The sequence below is a fragment of the Bufo gargarizans genome, chromosome 6, assembly GCF_014858855.1.
Source record: "Bufo gargarizans isolate SCDJY-AF-19 chromosome 6, ASM1485885v1, whole genome shotgun sequence".
Taxonomy (NCBI): domain Eukaryota; kingdom Metazoa; phylum Chordata; class Amphibia; order Anura; family Bufonidae; genus Bufo; species Bufo gargarizans.
In genome coordinates, this window is record NC_058085.1 from 370,230,140 (window position 1) to 370,257,364 (window position 27,225).

The 27,225-nt window shown below is 47.2% G+C and overlaps 1 protein-coding gene across 1 annotated transcript in view; it reads right to left on the reverse strand.

Annotated features, from left to right (window-relative positions):
- The window catches only part of LOC122942245 (VPS10 domain-containing receptor SorCS1-like), a 578,027-nt gene that overhangs the window by 160,268 nt on the left and 390,534 nt on the right, over positions 1-27,225 (reverse strand). Inside the window, exons 4-5 of the mRNA XM_044299747.1 lie at positions 21,746-21,904; positions 20,467-20,540 (exon numbers count right to left, since the gene is read on the reverse strand). Coding sequence (XP_044155682.1) covers positions 20,467-20,540; positions 21,746-21,904 — 233 coding nt within the window. The remainder of the gene's footprint in view (positions 1-20,466; positions 20,541-21,745; positions 21,905-27,225) is intronic.

Consider the following 27,225-nt stretch of genomic DNA (forward strand, 5'->3'; position numbering starts at 1 on the left):
CAGATTCGAAAAAAATTTCAACTATTGAAAAAAAAGATTATAGCTCTATATTAGCTAAATTGCTCTATATTTGTTTTTTTTTTTCGAATATTCGCTATAATGCTATATATTCTTGTTTTAGAATATTCCGAATATTTTAAAAAACTAATATATTCTATATAGTGCTATGACTGATTGGCCCACAAGCAAGAAGCAGGGAGGAATCGTGTTTTGACTCGGCAGTTGAAAAATTTGCAATAAAAATTAGCATTACAAAAATTTGGATATTACGTGATCATTGCCTTGTCAATTTTTCGAGTAAAAAAAAAAATATTCGCGAAATATTCGCAAAATATTGCAAATTCGAATATGAACCCTGCCGCTCATCACTGCCCAACACTAGGGCCACCCAAGCCCAGTGGGCACTGCCATCTGCCCATGCCTTTTTACACAGTCAAACAGAACCCTATGTCCAACCTGTGGATCTCCAGCTTTTGCAAAACTACAACTCACATCATGCCCTGAGAGCCACAGCTTGAGGAACATTGCTATAAAGCAGGCATGCTCCACCTGCGGGTCTCCAGCTGTTGTAAAACTACAACTCCCACAATGCCCTGCTGTAGGCTTATACCTGTAGGCTGTTCGGGCATGCTGGGAGTTGTAGTTTTGCAACAGCTGGAGGGGGCGCAGTTTGAGGATGCCTGCTATAAAGAGTAACAACCCCCAAAACTGTTCTGTCTACAGATTTACAGCCTTTTACTGCGACATCCAGGGGTTAATAGATTGAGATTAGGGCTCAACGTTAACACAGATGTAGCAGAGCTAGATTTAACTTTTAAAGGGGCGGCCCCCCCCCCCCTCCCATGTACAGAACAGGCTTTGCTCCTGAGATATAACACAGGAGGGAGATTGACCATTTCAATAATCCTCATCCTATTATATTTTTTTCTGCCAACCTCCTTTTTTTTCTAATTCTCGGATCACGGTGACCTGTACACCCCTCCCGGGCGCTCTGTGGGATCACATACAATAGGTCTAGATGATTACACGCGGGCACAGGCTGTACTGGAAGCAGGACTATTTCGGGAAACTCATCATCTGAGTTGACATCATCTTCAAAATCTTATTTGCTCAATTGCTATTCTGTTGTGCCACATATACAGATGTAGCAGAGCTGAGAGTGTCATTCTTCTGTGTCCAGTGATAAGGCACAATGACAAACTCAGCGCTGCTACATCGGCAATAAGCTGGATTTACACGGGCCGACTGAGCGGCCGATTGTCCAGGAAGGAGATGTTCCTTCCCGACGGTCAGCTGCTCGCTCAGTGAAGGAGACACATTTACATGCAGCGATCTCCTTCACAGTACGAGGATGAGTGGGCGCGACCGTGATCCCTCGTCTTCATACAGGATCATAGTTTCTGGGCAGCGATCACTGCTTAGACGGCACAATCTGCTGCCCAGAAGCCATGGTCGGTGGTGCCTGCAAGAGCGATGGGATCTCCCGATAAACAAGCGTTTTGCTTGTTCATCGGCGACACTTGTACATGGCCAGATTGCCCCCAGGAACGGTCATGCCCAATTCTCTGCCCGTGTAAATGCAGCTTTAGACTTTATAGCACTAGTCCCTGTCCTGCACCAGGATGGCTATATACACGGGAGCTGACGGTCACATTGCGGCATTAAAGGGGTTGCCCATATCCCCATTTTCCCCCAGACGGGCCCTGCGATATGAGCATTTCACGTTCCGATGCTCTCTCTTTCCTTGTGCTGAATCGCGCAGGACAAGGCCTTTTTCTGGAGATCCGGACACGTACCGGGCTCTCCATGAGGACTGCTAGGCAGAGCCTTCCCCCTAGCAGTGAGCCCGGTGATGTCACCGGTATTAATGGGCAGGCTTTACCGCTATGTCAGGGCTAGAGTCCGCCCATCAGAGCCGGGGATGTCACCGAATACACTGCTAGGCGGAAGCCTCCACCTAGCAGTGTATAAATATAGAAGCCATTGCCCTGCGCGATACAGCGAAGGGCAGGGGAGAGCATTGGAGCATGAAATGGCCTGATACTCATGGTAGAGGGGCCAGGGGGTGAAAATGGGGGTATGTACAGGTTCAGCTCTGAACCCGGACAACCCCTTTAACCTCCAATCTTGGCTGTTTAACCCTTTAGACTCCACTATAAATGGAGGACAAGTGGGCATTTCTGATATTAAATTATTAGACTGTCCATTAGAAAAGAGCTTCATCTTTACCTTTATCCCCATGACAACACTTCCCGTCCCTGTGTGGTGGCCGTATGATAAATCTTCCTGGGAGGGTGTCTATATTATAACACTTCCTGGCAGGGTCTCCTTATGACGAGACTTCCTGGGAGGGTGTCCGTATGATAAACCTTCCTGGGATGTCGTCCCTATGATAACACTTCCTGGGAGGGTGTCTGTATGATAACACTTCCTGAGAGGGTGTCCATATGATAAACCTTCCTGGGAGGGTGTCCACATGATAACACTTCCTGAGAGGGTGTCCATATGATAACACTTCCTAGGAGGGTGTCCACATGATAAGACTTCCTGAGAGGGTGTCCATATGATAAACCTTCCTGGGAGGGTGTCCACATGATAACACTTCCTGAGAGGGTGTCCATATGATAACACTTCCTAGGAGGGTGTCCACATGATAACACTTCCTGAGAGGGTGTCCATATGATAAACCTTCCTGGGAGGGTGTCCACATGATAACACTTCCTGAGAGGGTGTCCATATGATAACACTTCCTAGGAGGGTGTCTGTATGATAACACTTCCTGGGAGGGTGTCTGTATGATAACACTTCCTGGGAGGGTGTCCGTATGATAACACTTCCTGGGAGGGTGTCCCTATGATAACACTTCCTGGGAGAGTGTCCGTATGATAACACTTCCTAGGAGGGTGTCCACATGATAACACTTCCTGAGAGGGTGTCCATATGATAAACCTTCCTGGGAGGGTGTCCACATGATAACACTTCCTGAGAGGGTGTCCATATGATAACACTTCCTAGGAGGGTGTCTGTATGATAACACTTCCTGGGAGGGTGTCCGTATGATAACACTTCCTGGGAGGGTGTCCGTATGATAACACTTCCTGGGAGGGTGTCCGTATGATAACACTTCCTGGGAGGGTGTCCGTATGATAACACTTCCTGGGAGGGTGTCCGTATGATAAATAACACTTCCTGGGAGGGTGTCCGTATGATAACACTTCCTGGGAGGGTGTCCGTATGATAACACTTCCTGGGAGGGTGTCCGTATGATAACACTTCCTGGGAGGGTGTCCGTATGATAACACTTCCTGGGAGGGTGTCCGTATGATAACACTTCCTGGGAGGGTGTCCGTATGATAACACTTCCTGGGAGGGTGTCCGTATGATAACACTTCCTGGGAGGGTGTCCGTATGATAACACTTCCTGGGATGGTGTCCGTATGATAACACTTCCTGGGAGGGTGGCTGTATGATAACACTTCCTGGGAGGGTGTCCATATGATAACACTTCCTGGGCGGGTGTCCGTATGATAACACTTCCTGGGAGGGTGTCCGTATAATAACACTTCCTGGGAGGGTGTCTGTATGATAACACTTCCTAGGAGGGTGGCTGTATGATAACACTTCCTGGGAGGGTGTCCATATGATAACACTTCCTAGGAGGGTGGCTGTATGATAACACTTCCTGGGCGGGTGTCCGTATGATAACACTTCCTGGGAGGGTGTCCATATGATAACACTTCCTGAGGGGGTGTCCGTATAATAACACTTCCTGGGAGGGTGTCTGTATGATAACACTTCCTGGGAGGGTGTCCGTATGATACCCCTTCCTGGGAGGGTGTCCATATGATAACACTTCCTGGGAGGGTGTCCGTATGACAACACTTCCTGGGAGGGTGTCCCTATGACAACACTTCCTGGGATGGTGTCCGTATGATAACCCTTCCTGGGAGGGTGTCCATATGATAACACTTCCTGGGAGGGTGTCCGTATGATAACCCTTCCTGGGAGGGTGTCCGTATGATAACACTTCCTGGGAGGGTGTCCATATGATAACACTTCCTGGGAGGGTGTCCGTATGATAACCCTTCCTGGGAGGGTGTCCGTATGATAACACTTCCTGGGAGGGTGTCCATATGATAAATCTTCCTGGGAGGGTGTCCGTATGATAACACTTCCTGGGAGGGTGTCCGTATGATAACCCTTCCTGGGAGGGTGTCCATATGATAAATCTTCCTGGGAGGGTGTCCGTATGATAACACTTCCTGGGAGGGTGTCCGTATGATAACACTTCCTGGGAGGGTGTCTGTATGATAACACTTCCTGGGAGGGTGTCTGTATGATAACACTTCCTGGGAGGGTGTCTGTATGACAACACTTCCTGGGATGGTGTCAGTATGATAACACTTCCTGCGTAGGTGTCCATATGATAACACTTCCTGCGTAGGTGTCCGTATGATACCCCTTCCTGGGAGGGTGTCCATATGATAAACCTTCCTGGGAGGGTGTCCATATGATAACACTTCCTGGGAGGGTGTCCATATGATAACACTTCCTGGGAAGGTGCTCTGTCAGTTCAGTGTTATCATGGGGTTATCAAAGCATCAGAATTCGGTCTCTTCCGAATGAAAATGTGTCCTGATTAGTTGCAATGAGACCCAATGCATGAAGACTCTGATCCACCCAAGATCAGGAGGTGTTGTCATGGGGACTCAGACAAACTTCCTTCTGATCTGAACTTTTTTATCTCAACAGGAGAAGAAATGTTATTTTGTAGCAACTTCATAGATCCCGGACAGTGGATATGAAGAGCGGCATTCATTTTAATAATGTTTGGGTAGGTAAAGCAATGCTCTCTAGTCTGTGGAACTACAAGTCTCAGAACGCCCTTTATATTATGCGGGCATACAACAGGGAAGAAACTGCCTTGTGCAAATCCCCAGCAATCATTGCATGAAGCCATTTCAGGACCGCGGACAGCGCCACCAAGAATCCCAGCCGCTTGGCCCAGAAATCTCATCTTATTCTTGGGCTTTCTTATGAATCGCATTAAGTCTTGCACATGTCCTCCTGGGCAGAGAAGACGTCTCGGGACCCAGTCCTGGTAATTGTACCAGACACACTCTGGAGCGAGCGTTATTAATAAGACATTCGCTATTATCTCCGCCGCACTCTGCTAAGAACAAGCGTCTCCCACAGAGAAAATCACCGCAGAGTAGCCGATTTGTGTTTGATGGCTGCACTAAGTGCGGGAATATTTAAGTAGAATACCAAGTTCTTACAGGACGGGGGCGGCGAGGGCTGCGCAATTCATTGCAAAAATAAAAAAAACATTGTTTCTAGATGCAAAGTTGTTTCGTCGCTGGAAAGCGATTTACTTGACTTAAGTGGAAGAATTCTTTGGGTTGTCAACGTAAAAAAAATGAATGTTTCTAAATGATTCCTAATAGAGAGAAACTGGAAAGACTAGAGCGGAGGCTGGACCTGGTTCACATGCTGCAGATCTCCTGTCAGGAGTCACAGGCGACCTGTAATATGCAGCGTATGCCGGCAGGGGCAGGTCGCGGTGTGCTGGGACCATAGGAATCAATAGCTTCACGTATGCCGGCAGGGGCAGGTCGCGGTGTGCTGGGACCATAGGAATCAATAGCTTCACGCTGTACCTCAGAATCCATCAAGAAGGTTCCGTTCATGTAATGGAGACGTTTTTTTTTGTGTTTACTAGAAATTAACACTGAGCGAATCGAAGTTAACCAAGTGGAATTTGATCCGAATTGTATGAAAAATTTAATTCGCCACTAATCCGAAATATCTTGGCGCTTCATGGTAATGAATCAATTTTTCCTGAAATGTCAGTAAAAACAAATTATTATAATAATACACACCTCATCCATTTGATTGCGGAGAGGCCGTCGCAGCAATCTTGATGAAAGAAAACGTGTCAATTCTGGTGTACACGTGTGACATCACTCTGGGTGGGCGCGGTGATGTCAGCGCGCCGGCGCAATCGAGAAATGGTGCGTTTTCTTCAATCAAGATTTCCGCAACAGCCTCTCCGAAATCAAGTGGATGAGGCGAGTATGTCTTTTTTGTTTGTTTTAACCCCTAATTAACCCCCTATTATGCTGAATGTGACTCTCAGATGCCGAGGGGTTAAATGACGGGATCGGCACAATCGCCATTGTGCCCTCTCAATGCAATAGAAAGCGATTCGTTATGAAGTAATTTGTTACTAATCTAATTTATTGTCAAAGTTCTGTGAAGCAGCCGAATCAAGTTTTTGAAACTTCGCTCATCTCTACTAGAAATATTGGGGGAGGCGCCAACAGCGCCGGTGGCTCCGTAACGCAGGACTACAGGGGCTTCACCTTGTACATATGCGGCTTCCACTATGATGTTTTACCTGTATCAAACATTCCAAAATTCTTTGCTGATCAGTATCTTAAAGGGGTTTTAAAGTTTCTTTTTTTTTAAAGGTCACAAAATGTTAAAATAAATAAATAAACCTAAGCCACACTTCCACTCACCGATCCCCCACTACTGGTTTTGACCCCACTGATGTTCCTCCAGAATAACCCTTTAAGATACCTTAATTATGGAGAGTGCTCCAATTCTTAGTCTTTGCTGCTCACTGGTCTGAGTAAGTAAGCACCCAGGTCAGCAGGACCTGCGCTGACATCACTGCAGGTCCTGCTGAAGATGAGGTGAGTTCATTTTTTATTTATTTTTTAACCCCTCAAGCCACATTTTACTAAGCATTCTGTATCAAAAATGCTATTATTTTCCTTTATAACCATTTTATAAGGGAAAATAATAAAATGAATAGAACACCGAACCCAAGCCCGAACTTCAGTGAAGAAGTCCGGGTTCCGGTCTGGGTATCACATTCAGTTTTTTCTCAGGCGCGCGCAAAACGCATTGCACTCGCGTGGAAAAAACTGAACATCGGAACGCAATCACAGTCAAAACTGACTGAAATTGCGTACTTACTCACGTGGGTTTCCCGCAATGCACACACGACGCATCCGGAAAAAATCCAGGGCCGCCCGTGTGAAAGAGGCCTTAGAGGGTCACCAGCAGGCCATCAATCATTATTTTTCAAGGCTGTGTATGATGCTCTCCTTTATGTGTAATAAAGGGTGTATTGGAGTACCGGTTCCTTGTAATTTTTGGCAGCCCTTTCACTTAGTGCAGAGGCTTTATGAGTGTAGGAGTCCCACTACCTGAACAATTGTACCACAATGTGAATGAGGCCCTCCTTTGTGTGATATACAGGTTGTATCGGAGTGCCTCTTCCTTGTAATTTTTGGCAGCACTTGCGCTTTATATACAAGTAAATATACAGGAAAGAATGTTTCCTAACAATTTTTCCTCTAAAATAGATTTTATCTTCGGTTTTGTGCGTATTATTGTCAGTCTGTAAAAGTGGCGTACTACTCGGACAGCATCGTTTCCAGCAGCGACCTGGGAGTCTAAGATGCATCCAGACATCCTCCCCATGCTGTTCCCAAACCATTACAGTGGTGTTTCCATCAATTTCTGATCTTTTCCTATGAACCAGACATATTCTCCTCTTCAGAGCAGGGGGTACCTGGTTTAATGCTCGGGTTCTCCCATTGACTTCCATTGTGCTCTGTAGAGCACCCGAGAATCCCAAAGTGTTCTACTCAAGCACCCAAGCACATTGGTGTTTGATCAACACTAGTGACCACAATAGGGTGGCCTTAATAGGGCAGTGCCTGAAGGTTGTGTTACAGTGGAGTAGTTTCAGCACATCAGTACCTGGTGGTCTTAGTACAGAGAGGTAGTCTCAGTAGCGCAGTGCCTGGTGGTCTTAGTACCGAGAGGTAGTCTCAGTAGTGCAGTGCCTGGTCGTCTTAGTACAGAGAGGTAGTCTCAGTAGGCCAGTGCCTGGTGGTCTTAGTACAGAGAGGTAGTCTGAGTACGGCAGTGCCTGATGGTCTTAGTACAGAGAGGTAATCTCAGTAGGACAATGCCTGGTGGTCTTAGTACAGAGAGGTAGTCTCAGTAGGACAATGCCTGGTGGTCTTAGTACAGAGAGGTAGTCTCAGTAGGGCAGTGCCTGGTGGTCTTAGTACAGAGAGGTAGTCTCAGTAGCGCAGTGCCTGGTGGTCTTAGTACAGAGAGGTAGTCTCAGTAGGGCAGTGCCTGGTGGTCTTAGTACAGAGAGGTAGTCTCAGTAGCGCAGTGCCTGGTGGTATTAGTACAGAGAGGTAGTCTCAGTAGGACAATGCCTGGTGGTCTTAGTACAGAGAGGTAGTCTCAGTAGTGCAGTGCCTGGTGGTCTTAGTACAGAGAGGTAGTCTCAGTAGTGCAGTGCCTGGTGGTCTTAGTACAGAGAGGTAGTCTCAGTAGGGCAGTGCCTGGTGGTCTTAGTACAGAGAGGTAGTCTCAGTAACACAGTGCCTGGTGGTCTTAGTACAGAGAGGTAGTCTCAGTAGGGCAGTGCCTGGTGGTCTTAGTACAGAGAGGTAGTCTCAGTAACACAGTGCCTGGTGGTCTTAGTACAGAGAGGTAGTCTCAGTAGGGCAGTGCCTGGTGGTCTTAGTACAGAAAGGTAGTCTCAGTAACACAGTGCCTGGTGGTCTTAGTACAGAGAGGTAGTCTCAGTAGGGCAGTGCCTGGTGGTCTTAGTACAGAAAGGTAGTCTCAGTAGCACAGTGCCTGGTGGTCTTAATACAGAGAGGTAGTCTCAGTAGTGCAGTGCCTGGTGGTCTTAGTACAGAGAGGTAGTCTCAGTAGGGCAGTGCCTGGTGGTCTTAGTACTGAGAGGTAGTCTCAGTAGTGCAGTGCCTGGTGGTCTTAGTACAGAGAGGTAGTCTCAGTAGGCCAGTGCCTGGTGGTCTTAGTACAGAGAGGTAGTGTTAGAAGGGCAGTGCCTGGTGGTCTTAGTGCAGAGAGGTAGTCTGAGTACGGCAGTGCCTGATGGTCTTAGTACAGAGAGGTAATCTCAGTAGGACAATGCCTGGTGGTCTTAGTACAGAGAGGTAGTCTCAGTAGGACAATGCCTGGTGGTCTTAGTACAGAGAGGTAGTCTCAGTAGGGCAGTGCCTGGTGGTCTTAGTACAGAGAGGTAGTCTCAGTAGGGCAGTGCCTGGTGGTCTTAGTACAGAGAGGTAGTCTCAGTAGCGCAGTGCCTGGTGGTCTTAGTACAGAGAGGTAGTCTCAGTAGGGCAGTGCCTGGTGGTCTTAGTACAGAGAGGTAGTCTCAGTAGCGCAGTGCCTGGTGGTCTTAGTACAGAGAGATAGTCTCAGTAGCACGGTGCCTGGTGGTCTTAGTACAGAGAGATAGTCTCAGTAGGACAATGCCTGGTGGTCTTAGTACAGAGAGGTAGTCTCAGTAGTGCAGTGCCTGGTGATCTTAGTACAGAGAGGTAGTCTCAGTAGGGCAGTGCATGGTGGTCTTAGTATGAGAGGTAGTCTCAGTAGCACAGTGCCTGGTGGTCTTAGTACAGAGAGCTAGTCTCAGTAGGGCAGTGCCTGGTGGTCTTAGTACAGAGAGGTAGTCTCAGTAACACAGTGCCTGGTGGTCTTAGTACAGAGAGCTAGTCTCAGTAGGGCAGTGCCTGGTGGTCTTAGTACAGAGAGGTAGTCTCAGTAGTGCAGTGCCTGGTGGCCTTAGTACAGAGAGGTAGTCTCAGTAGGGCAGTGCCTGGTGGTCTTAGTACCAAAAGTTAGTTTTAGTAGCGCATTGCCTGGTGGTCTTAGTACAGAGAGGTAGTCTCAGTAGGCCAGTGCCTGGTGGTCTTAGTACAGAGAGGTAGTCTCAGTAGCACAGTGCCTGGTGGTCTTAGTACAGAGAGGTAGTCTCAGTAGGGCAGTGCCTGGTGGTCTTAGTACAGAGAGGTAGTCTCAGTAGCACAGTGCCTGGTGGTTTTAGTACTGAGAATTAGTCTCAGTAGGACAGTGCCTGGTGGTCTTAGTACAGAGAGGTAATCTCAGTAGGGCATTGCCTGGTGGTCTTAGTACATAGAGGTAATCTCAGTAGTGCAGTGCCTGGTGGTCTTAGTACAGAGAGGTAGTCTCAGTAGGGCAGTGCCTGGTGGTCTTAGTACAGAGAGGTAGTCTCAGTAGTGCAGTGCCTGGTGGTCTTAGTACGGAGAGGTAGTCTCAGTAGGGCAGTGCCTGTTGGTCTTAGTACAGAGAGGTAGTCTCAGTAGGGCATTGCCTGGTGGTCTTAGTACATAGAGGTAATCTCAGTAGGACAGTGCCTGGTGGTTTTAGTACTGAGAATTAGTCTCAGTAGGACAGTGCCTGGTGGTCTTAGTACAGAGAGGTAATCTCAGTAGGGCAGTGCCTGGTGGTCTTAGTACAGATAGGTAGTCTTAGTAGTGCAGTGTCAGGTGGTCTTAGTACAGAGAGATAGTCTCAGTAGCGCAGTGCCTGGTGGTCTTAGTACCGAGAGGTAGTCTCAGTAGCGCAGTGCCTGGTGGTCTTAGTACAGAGAGGTAGTCTCAGTAGGGCAGTGCCTGGTGGTCTTAGTACAGAGAGGTAGTCTCAGTAGCACAGTGCCTGGTGGTCTTAGTACAGAGAGGTAGTCTCAGTAGCACGGTGCCTGGTGGTCTTAGTACAGAGAGGTAGTCTCAGTAGGACAAGGCCTGGTGGTCTTAGTACAGAGAGGTAGTCTCAGTAGTGCAGAGCCTGGTGGTCTTAGTACAGAGAGGTAGTCTCCGTAGTGCAGTGCTGGTCTTAGTACAGAGAGGTAGTCTCAGTAGTGCAGTGCCTGGTGGTCTTAGTACAGAGAGGTAGTCTCAGTTTTGCAGTGCCTGGTGATCTTAGTACAGAGAGGTAGTCTCAGTAGCACAGTGCCTGGTGGTCTTAGTACAGAGAGGTAGTCTCAGTAGCACAGTGCCTGGTGGTCTTAGTACAGGGAGTTAGTCTCAGTAGCGCAGTGCCTGGTGGTCTTAGTACAGGGAGTTAGTCTCAGTAGCGCAGTGCCTGGTGGTCTTAGTACAGATAGATAGTCTCAGTAGAGCAGTGCCTGGTGGTCTTAGTACAGAGAGGTAGTCTCAGTAGCGCAGTGCCTGGTGGTCTTAGTACAGAGAGGTAGTCTCAGTAGCACAGTGCCTGGTGGTTTTAGTACTGAGAATTAGTCTCAGTAGGACAGTGCCTGGTGGTCTTAGTACAGAGAGGTAATCTCAGTAGGGCATTGCCTGGTGGTCTTAGTACATAGAGGTAATCTCAGTAGTGCAGTGCCTGGTGGTCTTAGTACAGAGAGGTAGTCTCAGTAGGGCAGTGCCTGGTGGTCTTAGTACAGAGAGGTAGTCTCAGTAGTGCAGTGCCTGGTGGTCTTAGTACAGAGAGTTAGTCTCAGTAGGGCAGTGCCTGGTGGTCTTAGTACAGAGAGGTAGTCTTAGTAGGGCAGTACCTGGTGGTCTTAGTACAGAGAGGTAGTCTCAGTAGGGCATTGCCTGGTGGTCTTAGTACATAGAGGTAATCTCAGTAGGACAGTGCCTGGTGGTTTTAGTACAAAGAGGTAGTCTCAGTAGGGCATTGCCTGGTGGTCTTAGTACAAAGAGGTAGTCTCAGTAGGACAGTGCCTGGTGGTTTTAGTACTGAGAATTAGTCTTAGTAGGGCAGTGCCTGGTGGTCTTAGTACAGAGAGGTAATCTCAGTAGGGCATTGCCTGGTGGTCTTAGTACAAAGAGGTAGTCTCAGTAGGACAGTGCCTGGTGGTTTTAGTACAGAGAGGTAGTCTCAGTAGGGCATTGCCTGGTGGTCTTAGTACATAGAGGTAATCTCAGTAGGACAGTGCCTGGTGGTTTTAGTACTGAGAATTAGTCTTAGTAGGGCAGTGCCTGGTGGTCTTAGTACAGAGAGGTAGTCTCAGTAGGGCATTGCCTGGTGGTCTTAGTACATAGAGGTAATCTCAGTAGGACAGTGCCTGGTGGTTTTAGTACTGAGAATTAGTCTTAGTAGGGCAGTGCCTGGTGGTCTTAGTACAGAGAGGTAATCTCAGTAGGGCAGTGCCTGGTGGTCTTAGTACAGATAGGTAGTCTTAGTAGTGCAGTGTCTGGTGGTCTTAGTACAGAGAGGTAGTCTCAGTAGGGCAGTGCCTGGTGGTCTTAGTACAGAGAGGTAGTCTTAGTCGGGCAGTGACTGGTGGTCTTAGTACAGAGAGGTAGTCTTAGTAGGGCAGTGCCTGGTGGTCTTAGTACAGAGAGGTAGTCTCAGTAGGACAGTTACATTTTGGTATTCTTAGTAGGGCAGTGCCTGGTGATTGTTTTGCAGTAGGGTAATCTCACTAGAGCAGTGCCTGGTGGTCTCAGCTCAGAGAAGTAGTCTTAGTAGGGCAGTCCCTGCTGGTTGTAATACAGTGGAGTGGTCTCAGTGGTCTCAGTCTGGCGGTGCCTGGTGGTCTTGGTACATTTGATCTAGGACTTAGCACTGGTGTTGTGTTACATTTATACTTTAATAGGGTTGTATGAGGTCAGAAAAATAATTGGTCTACAACAAACAGCGCCTCCCTTGTTCATGTGGCTATGACTGGTACTGCAGGTCATCCCCATTCAAGTGAACTACAGGCACATGGTGAAGCTGTTTTTGGAGAACGGGTAGCTATGTTTCCTAATCTCTTACAAACCCTTTAAAGATTGGTCCCTAATTTAAACATTATACAGAAATCAATCGGACGAGAGAAGCCAGGAGTAGAAGACGCCATCATTTAGTGAGTCCCTGACACTATCTACAGAGGTAATATCCCATAAAAATAAGCAGAATGAGAACATGTTTTGCTAGGTACCTACAGCAGGATAACTGGATGAGCAGAAATACTTTAGCAAACATTATCTTGTCAAAATACCGCCATACCGCCGCTCTCCGGCACACATGATAATGGCTTTGTAATTCAATTATAGCTGCTATTTGTATTGAGGCATTTATCTTCTGCAAATATCTGCATTGGTGCGAATCTGCGGCCATAAATCTTCTGCGCCGAACGACATTATTCCGCTGAACGCTGCACTTAGAAGCTGCACTCTTCTGTCATAAGGTACATGTTGCTGCTCGGGGAAATCGAACCGTCCTACAAATACAGAGAACTGACTTAACGTCTGGACGAGAACCGCGCTCGGGGGATTTCACAAGCTCTACAAGAAAAAGAAATCTTGCACTACAAAAGTTTTAGAAGTTCTCTTATAGGGTTTGTTCCAGCAGATAAGATGGCTCTTCGGCTTCCTGGTGCAATATTCACAGTCGTTAGATTTAGACGTTCATGCGGCGGTTTTGCAGAGCTGAGTTTGTCTTTGCAGCTGTCTTTTTGGTGCACTGGAGCTAGGATGATTTTGCAGATTTACTTCCAGGCCAATAGAAGGTGATCAGCTGAGTGTGCGGGGCTGGACTATTGGGAGGGGACAGGGGAAATGTCTTGGGGTCTCCACCACCTCTGATCTACCATTCCTGTGTTGGCCAGTTCTATCTCAAATATATAACATGCTATTGTTAATGGGTTCAAAAATTTAAATTAGGGCCCCACTTGAGGGCTTCACTGAGATCCCGTTCTTGAGACAGGAGTGTGTCCCAAAGGGGGGGAAGGCTGCACCTATTGGACATTTATGATAAATTTACCCCGATGGGAACACCCCATGAATCTGCCCATTTATAATTATATGAGCACCAAAAAGATTAGTCATGCTTCCTCCTCCCTGGATAACACCGGGGTGATTTCTCCTGGCATGTCTGTTTTACTAATTATTTCTATTCTCAATGTAATACCAATTCTGGAGCATGTATTCTTATGACTTTATGTTGTGCCATTCTTCTATTATTCCCACTAGAAGTCTATGAATGAATTGCTAGCAGTCTTTCATGAAGGTCCTTCTAGATTTTATAAGTTGGGGGCGGAAGGCCCTGCACAGTCTGACAATATCAGTGTTGCTAGTGTCAGATTAGGTCGGTGAGGTCCAACTGCTGAGAAGCCTACCAATGATGATAAGATCCTTGAGTCCCTGGAGTGAATGGAGTGATGGTAACACATGCGCGCTACTGCTTCATTCAACTCAACGAAGAAGCCAAGGACGGCGCATGAATGGAGCGACCATCCCTCAATTCGCTCAGGGACCCCAAATGTTATTAGGTGGGGACCCCAGCAGTCGGTTCACTACTGATTAATTACAGTGGATAGGTGATATGTTGTTATGATGGGATAACCCCTTTACATATGGCACTGGTCCCAACTCCATTAGAGTGCACCCATTACTACTGCAACTTAATGAGACTGGTGGGTGAAAGCATGGGAGCAGCACCCGCCGGAGATCAATGCTGCATCGGGCAGAGATGAGTAGCCGTGTTATAACTAAGTTACCACTTCAGCACTGCTACATCTGCATATCCCGATATCCTATCTCTGGCAGAACATCTTTGCATTATTTGTGTTCCTGTGAAGCTTTCGGTTGGTTGCCTCCAATATCTATTCTAGCGTTGACCTCAATGTCAGAATCCAACGCCAGTGTATGAGCAGAGATCAATCCCGAGCTTTACAGAAACATTGGGCGGATTACATAGATCAAACGCGTCCTGACCTCCCAGGATTCAGTGCACTGCATTACATTGATATTTTCACGCCACTCGAGGCGCAGCCCAATTAGAACCACACGGTGGAAAAAAAAAAATTTGGACAGAACATTTCCCCTTCTTCATGGAGAAAGTAGACGCTGCTCATTTCTCAAGGAATATTTCCATAATTACAATCTCAAGCTCCAAACTCGTGGGTGAGAACTTTGTTCATCCCCAGCAACAATGTTACATATGTTTCCATTTTCCTGGATGCAAGGTTCACACAATGTAAATCAATGGGCTGCTCGTAATAAGCACACTTCCCTGCTCCGGCACAATGCTCACATTGACTTGCATTGTACATTAATTAGGGGCTGCCCGTGCCGCTCGTCGTTAGGGCCTCGAGTTCTGGTAAACAATGACATGAATACTCAGCTTTTTCTCATTTTATATTGGATTCATATTCTAAAAGCTTTTATAATTAGTAAATGGATCCCCTAAAGTCACATAAGCCTGCGGATCCGAGACCCATGACCAATAAACCATATGTTTTGTATGAGGACTCTGGGGAAATCTACACATAGTTACCCCATATTTATTTCTACTATACTGCAAACTTGTGCGTGGAGCCAAATACAATAATTTCACTACGTCTGGTTATTAAAACCAAACTTCCACCCTACAGTAATTCTTTTTAAATACAGTCAAGTCCCTTTATTTTGACAACTTCTTACTGTCGATGTAGGCAGAGTGTAGCTCATAAAGGAAGTCACGTGTGCTGAGCTGGCTCAGTGGGTATATATGGATTGGGATAGGCTGTCTGCACACATATCCCTAGGTGGGTATATAAGGTGTGATAGGCTGTCTGCACACATATCCCTCGGTGGGTATATAAGGATTGGGATAGGCTGTCTGCACACATATCCCTCGGTGGGTGTATAAGGTGTGATAGGCTGTCTGCACACATATCCCTGGGTGGGTATATAAGGTGTGTGATAGGCTGTCGGCACACATATCCCTCGGTAGGTATATAAGGTGTGTAATAGGCTGTCTGCACACATATCCCTCAGTAGGTATATAAGGTGTAATAGGCTGTCTGCACACCATATACCTCTGTGGGTATATAAGATGTGATAGGCTGTCTGCACACATATCCCTCGGTGGGTATATAAGGTGTAATAGGCTTTCTGCACACATATCCCTCTGTGGGTATATAAGGTGTAATAGGCTTTCTGCACACATATCCCTCGGTGGGTATATAAGGTGTGATAGGCTTTCTGCACACATATCCCTCGGTGGGTATATAAGGTGTGATAGGCTTTCTGCACACATATCCCTCTGTGGGTATATAAGGTGTAATAGGCTGTCTGCACACATATCCCTCGGTGGGTATATAAGGTGTGATAGGCTTTCTGCACACATATCCCTCTGTGGGTATATAAGGTGTGTGATAGGCTGTCTGCACACATATCCCTCGGTAGGTATATAAGGTGTGTGATAGGCTGTCTGCACACATATCCCTCGGTAGGTATATAAGGTGTAATAGGCTGTCTGCACACCATATACCTCTGTGGGTATATAGGATGTGATAGGCTTTCTGCGCACATATCCCTCGGTGGGTGTATAAGGTGTGATAGGCTGTCTTCACATATATCCCTCGGTGGGTATATAAGGTGTGATAGGCTTTCTGCACACATATCCCTCTGTGGGTATATAAGGTGTGTGATAGGCTGTCTGCACACATATCCCTCGGTAGGTATATAAGGTGTGTGATAGGCTGTCTGCACACCATATACCTCTGCGGGTATATAAGATGTGATAGGCTTTCTGCACACATATCCCTCGGTGGGTGTATAGGGTGTGATAGGCTGTCTGCACACATATCCCTCGGTGGGTATATAAGGATTGGGATAGGCTGTCTGCACACATATCCCTCGGTGGGTATATAAGGTGTGTGATAGGCTGTCTGCACACATATCCCTCGGTAGGTATATATGGTGTAATAGGCTGTCTGCACACCATATACCTCTGTGGGTATATAAGATGTGATAGGCTTTCTGCACACATATCCCTCGGTGGGTGTATAGGGTGTAATAGGCTGTCTGCACACATATCCCTCGGTGGGTATATAAGGATTGGGATAGGCTGTCTGCACACATATCCCTCGGTGTGTATATAAGGTGTGTGATAGGCTGTCTGCACACATATCCCTCGGTGGGTATATAAGGTGTGATAGGCTGTCTGCACACATATCCCTCGGTGGGTATATAAGGTGTGATAGGCTTTCTCCGCACATATCCCTCTGTGGGTATATAAGGAGTAATAGGCTGTCTGCACACCATATACCTCTGTGGGTATATACGGTGTGTGATAGGCTGTCTACACACATATCCCTGGGTGGGTATATAAGATGTAATAGGCTGTCTGCACACATATCCCTCGGTAGGTATATAGGGAGTAATAGGCTGTCTGCACACCTTTCCCTTGGTGGGTATATAAAGTTTGTGATAGGCTGTCTGCACACATATCCCTCTGTGGGTATATAAGGTGTAATAGGCTGTCTGGACACATATCCCTTGGTGGGTATATACGGTTTGTGATAGGCTGTCTGCACACATATCCCTCTGTGGGTATATAATATTATAATATAAGGTGTATGATAGGCTGACTGCACACACATCCCTCTGTGGGTATATAAAGTGTGTGATAGGCCGTCTGCACACATATCCCTCGGTGGGTATATAAGGTGTGTGATAGGCTGTCTGCGCACATATCCCTTGGTGGGTATATAAGGTGTAATAGGCTGTCTGCACACATATCCCTCGGTGGGTATATAAGGTATAATAGGCTGTCTGCACACATATACCTCGGTAGGTAGATAAGGTGTGATAGGCTGTCTGCACACATATACCTCGGTAGATATATAGGGTGCAATAGACTGTCTGCACACATATCCCTCGGTAGGTATATAAGGTTTGTTATAGGCTGTCTGCACACATAACCCTATGTGGGTATATAAGGTGTGCGATAGTGTGTCTGCACACATATCCCTCGGTGGGTATATAAGGTGTGATAGGCTTTCTGCGCACATATCCCTCAATGGTATATAAGGAGTGTGATAGGCTGTCTGCACACATAACCCTCTGTGGGTATATAAGGTTTAATAGGCTGTCTGCACACATATCCCTCTGTGGGTATATAAGGGGTGTGATAGGCTTTCTGCACACATATCCCTCTGTGGGTATATAAGGTGCAATAAGTTGTCTGCACACATATACCTCGGTAGGTATAGAGGGTGTAATAGGCTGTCTGCACACATATCCCTCGGTAGGTATATAAGGTGTGCGATAGGCTGTCTGCACACATAACGCTCTGTGGGTATATAAGGTGTGCGATAGGCTGTCTGCACACATATCCCTCGGTGGGTATATAAGGGGTGTGATAGGCTGTCTGAACACATATACCTCGGTGGGTATATAAGGTGTGATAGGCTTTCTGCACACATATCCCTCTGTGGGTATAGAAGGTGTAATAGGCTGTCTGCACACATATACCTTGGTAGGTATAGAGGGTGTAATAGGCTGTCTGCACACATATCCCTCGGTAGGTATATAAGGTGTCTGCACACATATCCCATTATAGGCATATAATATTTGTGATAGGCTGTCTGCACACATAACCCTCTGTGTGTATATAAGGTTTGTGATAGGCTGTCTGCACACATAACCCTATGTGGGTATATAAGGTGTGTGATAGGCTGTCTGCACACATATCCATCAGTGGGTATATAAGGTGTGTGATAGGCTGTCTGCACACATATCCCTCGGTGGGTATATAGTGTGTGTAATAGGCTTTCTGCACACATATGCATCTCTGCAACCATTGCTGGAAGAACACAAGTTGGTGGGGGACAATTTTGGTATAAATCCATCCTTGTACAGTAGATCACATACACCAATAAATGCTGTCTCCCCTGGAGCTGATGAGATCTTCAAGAAAGACAATGCGAGATGTCACATGGCTAAAAATGTACGGCATTGGTTGGAAGACTTCCAAGTACTACCCTGGCCCCTAGTTCCCCAGACTTGAACCCAATTGAGCATCTGTGGGACCACCTCGCTGGTCATGTTCGCTCCATGGACCCCCTTTCCCCCATGCCCCCTCCAGCAGCTGTGCGATGCACTGCAGTCAGCATGGCTCTAGATCCTTGTGACAACCTACCAGGACCTTAAGCAGTCACTCTGGGCCCATATTGTTGTTGTCCGTGCTGCACTCGGCGGTTACTCTGGAGATTAGCTGCTGCTCAGAATAATAGGACTCCACTCTGTATGAATATTAGTTTCTCTGATTCAGAGGTCCAAAACCCCTGCTGGCCAGAGTTACAGAGGTGCTGATAGGATCTAATAAGATCATGCCCCCCTCTAGTATTGGGACCAACTTACTACCCTCCTGAGTGGAGATGTCCAACAGCATAGATAGGTTTCGAGTAGGACCTGCCTAACCGAAAGCACCTTGGTGCTGGTAGGTGGGCACAGATGTGTTTTGCTCAAAATATATTGACTGAGAGTGTCAGATTTTATCATATCAGAGTGAGGGCTTAGTCCATGTATAATGTTTGCATCTATTGTGTTAGTGCATTATTGTCTGTGATTTTTCTTTTGACCTACTTTGTTCTGTCCATAATGTAATCACACCTTTTTATTGCCCCCCTACTCCGTTATAGTGCTTCCTCTCTCTCAGTACTGGTGTCCCTTAGTGATCCCAGTTAGTTATGGTGTCCAACACAGGGTCAAAGTGACCCCACTGTGCCCCCTCTCAGTAATAGTGCACTCCTAAATGTCCCCTTACTGGGCACCGGAGATCATAGTTAAGTGATAAAATTCCCCCTGTCTGCAGCCGCCACTAGGGGGAGCTCAGTAGCTTACTGAATACAAATATATGCAGCTGCAGCCAGGGGAAGCTTCAATATAAGTCCCCGCTAGTGGTGGCTGCAGGGGGTGCTCATGGGTGGGGTAATGCACTGGTGGAATGAGAACCTGCAACTGGAAGAAGGCATAAAAATATATTGTATGTACTGTACTCTGTACGGGGACCAGAACCCCAGATTAGTAACATTACTCCCGGCTAATCCACCATCCATGACTCAACCATTTAGTGGGGCCCCTGAGTGGTATTATCCCCACTGGGGCCCCTAAGTAGTACATGTCATTTATAACATTGCTGGCTTTTTATGGTGGAAGGGGGCAAAGAGGACCCAATGCCTCTCCTGATATGTTTTAGTAACCACTTATTTCTCATGAAATGACAATTCTGGAGCTTCAATTCTTGTGTCTATGCTGTGCTATTCTTCTATTATTCCTATTAGAAGTTTATGAATGAATTACCAATAAAGGTCCACCTGGGTGTTACCACTTGGGGGTGTGCCCCTGCACAACCTGACACTATCCATTCAGTGCTGCCAGTACAGGGACACGCCCACAACTGGTAACATGCAGACGACCTTCATTGCAGACATGCTGGCATTTCATTCATAAAGTTCTAATAGGAATAATAGAGAAATGGTTCTAATAGGAATAATAGAGGAATAGAAGCTCCAAAATTATTAAATGGGGAATGCAAGCAATTACTTAAGTGCGACTGAATGTTGCTAGATTATATAATAGGAGACATCTAGGTACTACCCTGCCAGAACCGTCCAGCCGAAATACATGACTAGAGAACTACATTTCCCAGCAGTCCTTGCTGTGGAGCAGGATCCATCCCTCACATTGTGGGCTCTGCTCCGTTCTGCTGCCATCATCATCATCATCACACAGGCTTGTAGTCTGAGACTGGAGACCATTGTGACGCCCAGTGTGTGTGATGGTCAGTGTCCATCCCTATAGATGCAGACCTCTGTGTGATCACATTGTCCATCTGTGGATCATCGCTGGTCGCGGTGACCTGAAATCTTACCAGTAAAACCGATTTGGTGCCACCGATTCACTGAGAAGCAGCCAACGTCTTCCGAACTCTGAGGAGCTGTACAACTGGGGGGAGATAAACATAAGAAATGAGTTATCAATGGCCTTGGAGGTAACACTCACCATAGTAGGGGGGCAGCTCTAGATCCTCCGAGACTCAAGAAAGTCCATCTGGTGTCCCTTAAAGGACCAGATCAACCCCTTTAAGAAACCCCCCCCCCCCCCTCCCCGAGATAATCATATGGCGTCCTGATGCTGAGATCCTCAGTGATCAGAAGTGATTGGTGGTGGAGAAACCTGGCAGCAAGTGATCAGCTCCACTGCAGCGCCACCACAGGTGAAATGGAGCATTGCGCCGTGTCCATTCAAAAGAATGGGTTTAATGCAGGAATGTGAGATATCCCCCAGAAGGAGACACCGTCTGCTCTGACTAAGGGGTGCAAGTCCTGGACCTCACACCTGACCCCACTATTAACCCAGAATTACCTAATCAAGTACCTACCAGTGACCACCCTGAGGACCTGCTCCCTCCTCTATGTAACGCTCAGTCTGCGACCTGATTGTCCCCCCTCTCACATCTGACTCTGACATAGGTAGGTCAGTCCCCACTAACATCACAACATGAATGGACAGGGGGTCAGCACAATCCTTTCCTGAAATACTCTGTGCTGCTGGGGACTCCACTCTTATTGCGTAACCATCCCACACAGTCAGTTCACTCCTCTCCTGAAATACTCTGTGCTTCTCCCCCAGTGTATGGCTCTCAGTCTGTTACCTTCTGCAGATCAGCATACCCCTTTCCTGATATAATCTGTGCTGGGACCTGCCCCCATTGTGTGATAGGTCCCGGGACCCCCACCTATCTTTAAAATGAAGCCGGCAAAGTGTTGGCCAGCAGTGCCGGGTCTGGCCACCACCAATCGTTCCGCTCCGAAAATAGCTGAGCGGCGTGCTCGCCTATTTTCGGAATCCCCATAGAGATGAATGGGAGCGCACACGCTTACACGGCCACCGCTTCCATTCACTTCTGTGGGGCCGACGGAAATAGCTGAACCAGCGCTTGTCTATTTTCGGCGGCCCCATAGAAATGAATGGAGGGCGGCCGCGCATGCGCAGTGCGCCCTCTACCACTTTGCAAGCTGGGTTTGCGACAGAGGTGGGACCCACACCTATCACACAATGGGGGCCTATCCTAGTGAAAACCCCCTTTAAATCTGCGACCTCCTACAAGATCAGCACATTCCTTCAAGATTCTTTATGGACTCCATTACCTTCTGGTCTTGGCTGTAGGCCAGGATCCAGTCCTCTTGCTTGGGATGAAACAGCAGGCTCTGGATGAAGAAGTTGAGTCTGTATTTCTGATAGGTGGCCCCTTCATCCGAGCTGATCATCAGACTGCTCTCGATCTCTGGGTCGGTCAGGAGCATAATCTGCAAGAGGGATGAAGAAGAAGATGAGAGGTAAGGCCATGGCTACGAGGAAACTGAACGCACAGGGGCCACTACTTCGGAGCCCCATCTCCTGGTCACAACTTCTCATTGGAGGGGGTCCAGATCTGTCTACATTTCTGAAACTTTAACATTGATGACCTATTTGATTAGTGGGAGTCCGACACCTGGGACCGCCGCCCACCAGCTCGCTGTAGCGCCGCAGCGTACTGGTAGCTTTGCCTAGGTCATGTGACGTCGCTGCAGCGCTAGTGGGAGCTCCTGTGCCTTCTCAAACAGCTGATCGGCGGGGGTCCCGGGGGTCCAGAGGACAGGTCATCATCCGTATAAAAATCTCAGAAAACCCCTTTAACGTGGAGTTGCATAGATCTGCATGGGAGCTGTATACCCAAAACGGAAGGAGATTTTGATTCCAACATTGGAGCAGCAGCAGGAACGTTGGAGACCTGTCACCCGTGTCCAATGTCCTGGATATATAAACGCTGCTACAATGTTTCCAACCCAACGACACAATGACGAATTGATAAGAACCGTTCCTGGCATTAGAATTCTGATCAGACGCAAGCAGGAATTATCGGATAATCCCGCGCTGCATTATTGATGGCGCTGTGCCGCTCGCATGGTGTAACGGATGGAAACATTAATAAAATGGACTTAGCTTCCAAATCCTCGTTAGAACTGTGCATATTAATGAAATATTACAGATTTTGGGTTAGTCGGGGACTTTTGCTTCACAATAAAAAGTGCGCTGTCACTTTAAAATGCGTAAAATGGTGGTTATCCTAATTTTAACGATCGGATCGGTTACTTTGACGCTAATGACATAAATCATGGTCTCAAGACGCTTGCGCAGAAAGTTTGGGACAAGTAAACGCCTGGAGGGAACGTGGCGTGCAGGAAGAAGAAGAAGCCGCGAGGAGTCAATAGCGGGTATGGGGGGGATGGCGTCCACTGGATATGGACGATGGTAAAACCAGTCAGCCTCTAATGTAACCCTTCATTGGCTTTTGTAGAACTACAAGTCCCAACAAGCAAGCTGGGTAACATAAAGGGGGTTGTCTGATAAAGACTAATAATAGGGCATAAGGACGCTGTACAGGGGGCCCGGGGGCCCCATCAAGGAGCCAAAGTGGGGAGACTATGCTGAATGCATCCCGTCCATATTGCATTTCCCCTGTAGAACATCTCCCGATGTAAGGGCTCGTTCACACCGCCGTATGGCTTTTTCAGTGTTTTGCGGGCCGTTTTTAGCAGATCCGTTTTTCGTTTCAGTACTGTTTCCAGTTCCGTTCCGTTTTTCCGAATGGCATATACAGCATACAGTAATAACGTAGAAAAAATTGGGCTGGGCATAACATTTTCAATAGATGGTTCCGCAAAAACGGAACGGATACGGAAGACATACGGAGTACATTCCGTAGGTGTTCCGTTTTTTTGCAGACCCATAGACTTGAATGGAGTCACGGACCGTGATTTGCGGGAGATATTAGGACATGTTCTATCTTTGAACGTAACGGAAAAATGGAAATACGGAATGCATATGGAGTACATTCCGTTTTTTTTTTTTTTTTTTTTGCGGAACCATTGAAATGAATGGTTCCGTATACGGCCTGTAAATAGAACACAAAAAACTTTTGCGGGAACGAGCCCTAACGAGGAGCGGTCCCCTCTCCGGCTAAAAGCTTACAAATAAAGGTCCAACTGGGTGTGATTAGTTGGGGGGTGTCCTGGGGCGCTGCTAGAACTGATTGGACAGTGTCAGACCCTGGAGGAAATTCAGGGGTTGGCAGCACTACTCATCCCACTCCTTTGGGTACTGACCAGGAAATGGCTTACAAGCCAAATGGTGCGCGCAGATAGGGATCCTGGCTGGGGGTCCCAACTCATCCAGACAATTCAATAATCCGCAGCACTCGCCGGTGAATAATGAAAATAGTGGTGATTTATTCACTCAAGCAGCCAGTATACAGCGACGTTTCGACCTCAGTTGGTCTTTATCAAGCAGACCCTGGAGGGACACACCCCCAACTGGTAACACTCAAAGACCTTTAGACATAAACTTCCAGTAGGAATAATCAAGGGATGGCACAAAATAGAGAGGTGTGGAATACAATGTCAGGAGCAGGGGCGGTTCATAATCGGCGGTTTGATAGATGCCTATATTTATGTCTTCATGAGACGGACCCTTTAAGCAGTGATGTGTCCTCTGACATTAACCCCGTAGGAGCTGTCACTCAGCTTTCCAGGACCCCAGAAAGGGGCAAGCCTGAGAAGTCCTGCCTCACAGCATGTAATACAGGCTGACAACTGATATGGCTGACACCCCTGCACATACAGCGGTTGTCGCCCTGCTTTCAAGTAACTCAGCTGATCTACGTTCTAGGTGTCACATGTACACGCCTCCTACGTCTACAGACACATGCGTGTCATCACTACTTACTCACTACACGTGGCACATGCACATCCACGTGGCCAGTTACACGCATGATTACACCTAAGCGTGTGCACTGCATGCATCCAAGTATGTACGCCCACCATAGACATGCAGATGCACACGGACACATAGGGGGCTGTTTAGAAGAAGAAGAAGAACCAGCATTGATTTTAATGTACCCCCCCCCCCCCAATCAGATTAGTCACAATTAAGATATAAACGACTCGTGATAATTATACGCCAGCAAGAGATCTCGTGTAGCATTCTGGTATAATCTGCACCAGGTCCCTTATAATAAATAATGCCAGGCTGGCTATGCCCGAACCCAGCACTGCCCACTCTCCGCTTCACTCACTTTTTTGGAAAATCCCCAAAAAGTTGCAAAATATTGTGCAAGCGGGGCATGTGCCAAACTTTTTTGATGCGATGTACATTAGATGAATGTCCACGTGCTTAGTGCCCCTCAGCTTTCACGTGTCGGCCACGCCCCTAAGTGCACTGAGGGGTGGGGCCTAGCTGCTTAGTGCACCTCAGCTTTCAAGTGCTGGCCACGCCCCTCAGTGCACTGAAGCCTTCATTTGCATAAGGCTACATGCAAATTGCGGATCCGCAAAAAAAAAACTGATGACTTTCCGTATGGCATCTGTTTTTTTTTTTGAGGATCCATTGTAATATTGCCTATCCTTGTCCACAAACTAGACATGCGCTATTTTTTTTTTGCGGAGCAACGGAACGGACATAACGATGCGGACAGCACATGGTGTGCTTTCCGCGTTTTTTGCAGACCCATTGAAATTAATGGGTCCGCATCCTATCCGCCCAAAAAAAACGGATCGGACACAGAAACAAAATACGGTCGTGTGCATGAGGCCTAAAGAATAAAAGGCTTTTTTTCTAAGGAACGCTGCAACCGATTTTCACAAGACAGGCATCATTTTAATCAGCAGGATCAACCCTACCCCATGACATGTCTCGTCTGCTGGGGTTGATCCTGCTGATGGGTGATCTTTAATTCTCCACTGATTTCTCTGCAATGTGTCAATGGGGCTTTAAAAACTCCTATCCCTTGCACTGCACAATCTGTCCATTGTGAACACGGTGTAACGCAAATCGCAGCAGTTAACCCATGACCTGTCAAAGGAAGCAGTGGAGGTGGTCAAGCAACAAGGGGATTTTGCACAACCCAAGCCCATTGGACATGCACCACTGACTGCCAGGGACCAAGAAGCGACCCTGTTCACGAGGCCCAGATCACCGTCCATCCGTCACCGCTGAGACTTGTAGTTCAACAACCGCATCAAAGCCACAAACTTCTGTGAAACGGAAGAAGCGGCCACCATCATGCTCTTAAGAAATAACGCACTGAGGTGATGCTGAGAGTTGTAGTTCCCCACAAGACAACAGCAGTTCACACCATTTGATCTTCAGGATCAAGAAGAGATCATGCTGAGAGTTGTAGTCACAACAGCAGCCGAGCTGCAATGTTCTCCCCATATATAGAGGTCAATCGCGTTTCAGCTTCCACATCAAGGAGAAAAAGATCAAGGACACGAGGACATGCTGAGACTTGTAGTTTGCCGACAGCCTTAGGTCTCCATATATTAATGCAGTTTAGAGGGAAATGTAAAAGATGGAGGGGGGGGGGGAGAGGGATGGCATATATTTACTGCAATGTCTATGTCCATCTTGATAGTATCTTTCCATTAGGCCTCTTTCACACTACAGTTTTTTGCGTTCCGTATACGGTCCGTTTTTTGCGTTCCGTATACGGTCCGTCATTTCAATGGTTCCGCAAAAAAACGGAATGTGTTCCGTATGCATTCCGTTTCCGTATTTCCGTTTTTCTGTTCCGTTGAAAAGATAGAACATGTCCTATATTTGGCCGAGAATCACAGTCCGTGGCTCCATTCAAGTCAATGGGGCCGCAAAAAAAACGGAACACATACGGAAATGCATCCGTATGTCTTCCGTATCCGTTCCGTTTTTTGCGGAACCATCAATTGAAAATGTTATGCCCAGCCCAATTTTTAATATGAAATTACTGTATACTGTATTTGCCATACGGAAAAACGGAACGGAACAACGGAACGGAAACGGAACCACAACGGAAGCAAAAAACGGAACAACGGATCCGTGAAAAACGGAACGCAAAACACTGAATGCAACATACTGTAGTGTGAAAGAGGCCTTACTTGCATGCAAGAATTCCCAGATGATAAGCCATAAATGTGGTGGGTGAGAATTCCCCTTTAAGGCCAATATTGAACTGAAGGGGTTAAATTCGGCAGTATATGTGCCCCCCCCCCCATATTTACCAACTTTTTGTCTGTTGGTTCCAGAGCATTTAAGCCCCGCCCCTGGGCTTACCCCAAACCTGCCTGGTCCGCCCACTTCTAGACATAGTGGCCCCACCCATTTTCAGCCTGCCACAGTCCAAATTTGCCAGGATTGTCCCCGAAAAATTATTACTGTTGGCAATGATGAGATACGTGCATTATCACAGGACAGCCTTGAGAGGCCCTTCGAAGGGCCCCACCTAAATATGTAAAAAAGACAAAAATGGACACTCACAAGGAGCCACAATAGGTTCAAAGTAGTGACATGGTGAAAGGGACTCAGTGTTTTGGATGGTCCCTATTTGTTAGAAACGTCCCTTTACAATAAGCTGATCATAAAGTGTCTCCTCCTGGGACTGTAATCGGTGAGGAAGTGTTCCCTCTGTCTGCAGCGCCACTACAGGAGAGATGAGGTACTACATAGTGTCCATTCACATCCGTGGGATGTCTGTGTAATGCAGGACAGGACCGGTCCTCTAGAACTGCTCTGGACATGAGGTGAGGGTCCTAACCCGAGTACCCCCGCTATATTA